Raw genomic sequence first — 7182 nt, 5'->3', positions numbered from 1 at the left:
ACAATATTACTTATTGAGATAAATATTCCGTTGTTTTAGGCTTTATAACTGATATCTTGCTACTCATTTAGTGTCAAAGGGATGGTTAGTTCAACAGTTTGAAGTAAAAATATTAGTTCTATGATAATAGCTGCATTTGTTAGTATCTTAACGCTTAACATTTAAATTCATTTAAAGAAACACTAAGAAGAAGTTTAGAAATTTCATCGTACAATCAAACGATCTATTTTTGCTGTAGAACAGCTTGCGTTTTGATTGTTAATCAATAAGCAATAATCAATCGTGAAAATATCAAAGATATTTTCTATGTTACAAGCATCTGACAATATATTGCGAATATTTTTCATGATTATATGAAAATAATGTTATACGTATTGTTTTATTGTTGAACATGTCGAAATCTAACACTGTCGAAATTTAAAATTGGGATTTTAATGTTTTGTGCATAATTTGATAATGGATTATATTTATGAGAAGTATCCTTCAAAGGAAAACTTTTAAAAACTATTAAATTACTCTTTAAAATAAAGAGAGAGAGATCAAAGAAATGCAGACAAAATAAGCGATTGAACTATAAAGATTAATCACATAAATAACAAGTTATGCTTAAAAAGATTCAAATGGTCTTCTTTGTCAACAGAATATAATTGTTGTCGATTTCTTTATTGACAATGCTAATTGGAGAGTACGATTTTTATGATTCTGGTAACAGATGCTGCAATGCATATGACACATGTTTAAATGGTAGATTCTGTTCAATAAAGGAAATATCAATACAACTTGCAGAGTAAATAACATTTTAGAAGCAATTTCTAAAAATAAAGATAGAATGTAATAAACAATAAAAAGAGCAATAAGGCATAATATCAAAATAGTGAAATAACACTGGAAATGGATAAAGGCTCTCCCAGACAAAAACACACCTGAAAATAACACGATCGTCAAAAGCCCTTTCATTAAATTTTACTTATTGCACGTATTCCCCAAATCAGCGGATACATTTCCTCCCTTTAAAGCTAATATCTAACCTAAATACTGAGCAATAGTGCGGTCTTTCTTTTGAGTGCGTGAAAAACAAGGTTTCTGCTCCACGAAGAATTTTGCATGCCCCATGAAGTTCAAATATATACTTTTAATGGATGTGAAAAATCTTTTAAATTATCCCCATTTAAAAGGAATCTCTTAGCCTAGCTACAAATAATTTTAACACAGCTTCTACAGTTTTGTGGTACATTATTGATTACTTTATTTTAGATAAACCAGTAGAAGGTTAGATAAGTGTTGAGCATATACATTCATCGATTATTACAAGTATATATGTTCTGTAAAGTACAAATATCGCGTGATTGCATTCCTTTTAATTCAATGCTAAAAGCATGTACTAAAGTTGTATCTAAATATCTTTTTATATATAAATGTCTCCTTATTCATACAAGAGACATGTAAATGTTGCTGAGACATAACTCATAAACAAACTTCGAGTACAATTCATCATACATGGATTATATATTATATAGAAAAGAACATGCATTATGATTTGTTGTGAATAAATTATTCCTTTTATAATTGCGGAAGGGTTTGAAAGTTACTGGGAGTTTTGTTGCAGTTTTATTAAAAATAAATTGATTATAAAATGTCAGAGACGGCTGAAAGCCTCATAGAAGTTTTGCGAGAAGAATGTTTAAAAAGAGGTTGTAATAGTATCAAGGGATTAAGTTTAATTTTCAGGACTATGGATATAGATTACTCTAAAAGAATTGTGTTCGAGGAGCTTAAAATAGCACTAGGGAAATTAGGAGTGAAATTATCTGAAAATTATCTGCATACACTTTTCAATGCTTTAGATATAAATAGAAGCGGAGGAATCGACTTTTGTGAATTTATGCACAAGCTCCGCCCACCAATGAAACAGTGCAGGGTTGACGTTATCAATCAAGCGTTTGAACAACTTGATGTGAACAAAGATCAAGCTATTATGTTGAATGATCTTGAAGGTAAAGTTTGTCGGGAACAGTGGGTATTTATATGCATGGTTGTTCCGTTTTCTTTTATATCTGTTTTTTTTTTCTTTCTATTTTTTTTTCTTACTGAACAAATTTTGATTTTTCAGTCACCATTTGTGCTCATTATTTTGAAATTTTCTCCTAATTGGATATAATATTTTTCAGCTTTAAATTTATTTATGTCGTACATTGAATATTTCATTTATAAAGTTATTTATATCATAAATCCTAGTTTTACGAATTAATTTCTAGATAATTCCGACCAGCAGTATTACTTTTTTTTCCTAATTGAGCCATTAGCGACATGTAATTGATTGCCTTGTAAATCATGATCGAGTTTCCTAGGTTATTGATTGTCTCTTTCATTGATTATATAACTTTATTATTTTGTTTCCATGGGAACCGTTATAAATTAAATAGTTAAATGTAATCAATATTCATAATTATTGTAGGCAACATCGGAAAAAAATTCTATTTCAAAACTACTCTAAATTCTTGAAACAATAGTTTTGTACATAAAGGAACTGTATAATTCGACATTAATACTCAAATAAATTATACATTTCTTCTCTCCCACATTGTTTTCTAAATAGTTTAATAGCATTTATAGCAGTCTTTGGATTGGTCAGTTTAAGGTAACGAAGATAGGATATATTTTACAGACAATTAGAAGACTAAAAATCAAAGAAATAAGTGTGACCAATTTTATTTATAAATATGCACTAGTAACAAACAACAAATTACTAATAAGAAAATATATTATTAAATAATAGTAAATATTTTACATATGACGTTTTCAGTGCTTATAAAAAATATTTCGTGCTGTAAAAGCAAATAACAATAGAGTATTAAACATTAAATTAAATAATTTGTCTTAATGTATTATCAATAATATCACTTTATAATATATAAGTAGGATCCAATATCTATGTTTTATTCTAGGGCATATCTGATTTTCGTATTTAAAAAAAAAATGATTATCAGAAATAAAGAGATAATCAAGAAAGACATGTCTTATTCATATTTTTTATTCCGTACCTCTAGTCTCAAAATGAAGCTGTTTAAAAATGTATATTTTATCACTGTCTTCAAATAAATTTAAACAATTGTCATGTACACGAAAAATACTACACTATTAATCAGAAACACATTTCACCCTTAGATATTGAATTCTGCTTAAGATTGTGCCAGGTTTCTAAGAACGATATCTTGCACTTACTACTGCTACCAATATAAAGTCTCAATTAAACCCAGTCTGCATCATGTTTTGCGGCAACATTCCATCCACGACACTATTTAAATACATTTTATATTGTCTGTTATAGAATTCGATTATATGCTTGCCTGTTGCAATAGATTTTATAGCACAGGTACTATAAGGGCATTTCGATGGAGTACACTAATGACTACAAACTAAAATATATTTAGACGTTATCCATAAAATTTATCTTAAATAATATTTGTTCGAATAATTCATGCTTAGTTCAAGAATATTGTTTGAAGATTACTTTGCGAAGTAACCAGCTTTTTGTTTTATTTTGACAAACATATCTTTACGCGTCCTCTTATGATAATTTTGTATTGTCTAGTTGTTTTTTTAACTTTCAAAATATTTGCAGTGTTGACAAATTAATAATCGTGTCATAGCATCTATAACTTTTTTATATAGGAAATTGTTATTTCCAGGAACAGCAATCTGACATTAGCACACGAGCTCTTCTTGTAACTTGACTTTGTTGTATTATGATTTTAATCGAAATGGAATTAGGCCTTAGTTTTATAATTTGTAAGATTAAATAAGCAACACATAAAACGAAGAGTTTAATCACATTTTGATTAAGGAAAACGCTTCGTTTGTTACTTTAACTCAACCTTTTTTTAAAAATGAAAAGGATGGAAACATGCCTTAGAAAATATTCTTCCTGTTCTGTAAGTACATCACTGTTTTGTTGTTGTTTGTTTACTAAAGAAATCTTCACAGATTAACAAAAACGCTACCCTAAGTAAGGACGATAACAATATACCTTGCGTTGTTGATAAACATGTTAATGGTTTCGTATGTTTCATTGACTATCTAATTTATTTATCATCAATAACCGTTATGTAAAAACACAATTTCTGTTTATGCATGTCGGGGAGACAGATAGATAAGATATATTGTTGCGCCTCTTCTGAAACTTGTCTGAGAATACCTAAACAAGCAAAAACCGTATATTACACCTTCTTGTAATTGCTTGGGTATAAACAAATACGAATCAATTAATCTCGAAGAAAACAACAAAAGTATTACTTCAATGTGTACCTGAATACACAATGTATCCAGATGTTTAATTAATTACTTTAACGTAGTTTCCACATCACGTAAGTAGGCTGATTACATAAGCTTTTATTTTGTATTTGAGCTTGTACTTTACATGTATTTGAAAATCTAACTTCCATTACCGTTTTATGTTGTTTAAAGTTAAGAAAACTAATTTTCAGTGATTAAACATCAAGTTTAACGTTTCAACGATATTCTGTTCAAAATAACTTTTCACCTGAATTTCAAGCTTTTAAAATGCTTTACTTCTTTGAAATGTGATGTGCCAAACAAAATATGTTTGATAATTAAAAATAATAATGATATTAATAATGTTCAAAATTTCAGCTTTAACACAAGAAGAATGAAGGATGGTTAAATGGTAAAAGTTATATTGCAAACCATACTTATCAGAATGAATACCTCTCAGATGCCATGTTTTATTGTATATGGTGACATATTCGTACAATAATCAGCAATATTTGAACGTGTTGAAAAAATGTTCTCATACAACATACTTTACTTTCATTGTTTGCTTATTTACATCCAAAAATCTAATCAAAGCACAGAAGGCACTGAATTTGTTTGGGTCTCAGAATGTGAGAAAGGTGAAGGTTGTGAGATTATAAACCAATTTGTTTGTAAAGTGTCACCAAATTCTGTTTCCAGTGTTATAACTATAGTAAATTGGCTATAAGACTAATTGTTCGATTCAATGTTTATTTGGCTTAATCAGTTAAAAAAACAACAAAAAAACAAATGAGTTGTCTGAATTGGGATTTGAACTCCGGACCTCTCGCTTCTAAAGCTAGTCTGTAAACGTTACTAAAATTAATACGCCTGTCATTTGACAATCTTTACGCAGTGATCTCCCCTTTATATATTTTTTCGACGTTTATATGTTAATGTACATATCAAGGGAGGTAAACGCTTCGAGCGAGGAGTTTGGACTACTTTCAGCATTTGCAAATAAGAACATTAGGGTCTGAAATTTCGCTACCATTATTTGTTTGGTCTGACGACCCAAACAATTTAAAACTATCACGATTCCATTCAAACAAAATACACATGAAACTTTGATGTACTGACTTGGAAAACAGAGCCATGATTTCGGCATACAATACGTTATATGAAAATAGATTCAGGTATATAGTAAAAGCGTTTGAAAAAAGTCAGAAAGCACTTATACAACAACACGAAGACTCTCAATTCTCCTCAATTGTTTGAAAGTTAACAAAATGTTGAAGGAAATATAAACATGATTATTGTTATTGTTATTTAAGTTTAAATCATAATGCATAGGTACCACATAATTTAATGACATTAACATACTTTTCATATTGTACTAGAATAGCCTAAGTGGGTATACCTTCACATTCTCATGGATAATTTCTGGCAATATATTTAGATTATCAGACCTCCTTAAAAACATATGATCAATCACAATTAATATTTTAAAGATAGAAATGTCATAAATTTAAGTATTTTTAGAATTAAAACATACTTAAGTTTGTAGAATTTTAATAATGATCTGTTTAAAATTAGTTTAATTAAAAGTGGCATCTGACTTTCATGCTTTTCAAAATATTTCTAAGAGATTTCGCTTGAAATACATTACGAAGGAAATTCCTTCCTGTTTTCGCCCAGCTGAATTGTAAATGCAATTTGTAGAGATATTTATTTACGAAGATGTATTGGAGCATTTATTCAGCAGTGATGGACCATGTTAGATAGGATATAGATAATGCTCGTTTGAAATATGAATTCCTCACTGACACATTTTTGAGAAAATGATGTAGTTATGCTGTGTGAGTAAATGATCGTATTAAAATTGAAAATCGTTTACCATGGAACACGCTAAAGTTAACTGGTTACTTGAACAAATTAGAAAACGTTGTTTATCACAAAATGTGAGCGGAATAAAACGCCTTTCAGTGATTTTCAGAATGGTGGATACTGATTATAACAAACGTATATCTTTTCAAGAATTTTGTAAAGGTTTAAATATTTTTGGTATTAAATTAGTAAAAGAGGAGGCAAAGGCACTGTTTGATGCATTTGACAAAAATAAGGATAACCAAATTGATTTCATGGAACTGGTGTCCAAGTTACGACCTCCAATGACAAAAGGAAGAATAGAAGTAATAAATCAAGCTTTTGATTTACTTGATGCAAATAAAGATGGAATTCTTAATATTGATGATTTAAAAAGTAGGTAAATATTTTTCCGACCATAACAATACTGATGTTTAATGAGATTTTTTTCAATATATCGATTTTTAAAAGTACGATCATAAATATTATCATTATTAGTATATTTTATCATTGCTTAATTACTTATCAATTTTGTTTGTCTTAAGCAATGACTATTAATATAAAAAAATGTTTCATTAGATTAACCGATGTTTTATGTTTCATGGTTTGAAGTTTTATAATCATATTTATAAATAGAACCTAGTAAAGATAATAAGATTTTACAAATAATTCAATCCATAAAGCAAACGAATCTTCTAGGTTAAAATACCAAACGTATATCCGTGTTTAAATTTTTTATAGTAAATATTACCTTTTAAATATGTTAAGATTTATGCAGAGACGTCATCATGATTTATTTATAGTTTACCAATTTTGAAATATCTACATAATTTTAACACAGATTCAATCAAATATTTAAGAAAACTGGAAGCTTGAAATGTCAGCAGAATGTATGTTGTATGAATATTATTTGAGGATAACGATAAGGTATGTCAAGTCTTAATTTGGACAAATCAACTCAAAAGGAGTACTTCGAAAACCTTTAGTTCTTGTTTTGCCGCATTTGCATCAATGGCATGATTTATTTTCAATTCATTTCATTTCAATTCAATTCTTTTATTCATT

The 7182-nt window shown here is 28.5% G+C and overlaps 1 protein-coding gene across 1 annotated transcript in view; it reads left to right on the top strand.

The window, feature by feature from the left end:
• The first annotated feature begins 5883 nt into the window (after positions 1-5883).
• The window catches only part of LOC132713466 (calcyphosin-like protein), a 37530-nt gene continuing 36231 nt past the window's right edge, over positions 5884-7182 (top strand). The window contains exon 1 of the mRNA XM_060696077.1: positions 5884-6513. Within this exon, the coding sequence (XP_060552060.1) occupies positions 6150-6513 (364 nt within the window). The 5' untranslated portion in view covers positions 5884-6149. The remainder of the gene's footprint in view (positions 6514-7182) is intronic.

Source organism: Ruditapes philippinarum, unplaced genomic scaffold (assembly GCF_026571515.1).
Source record: "Ruditapes philippinarum isolate M1 unplaced genomic scaffold, ASM2657151v2 ctg7063_1_1_1_1, whole genome shotgun sequence".
In the NCBI taxonomy this organism is placed as follows: Eukaryota; Metazoa; Mollusca; class Bivalvia; order Venerida; family Veneridae; genus Ruditapes; species Ruditapes philippinarum.
Note: the sequence above shows the minus strand (reverse complement) of the source record. Positions and strands in the feature narration are given on the sequence as shown.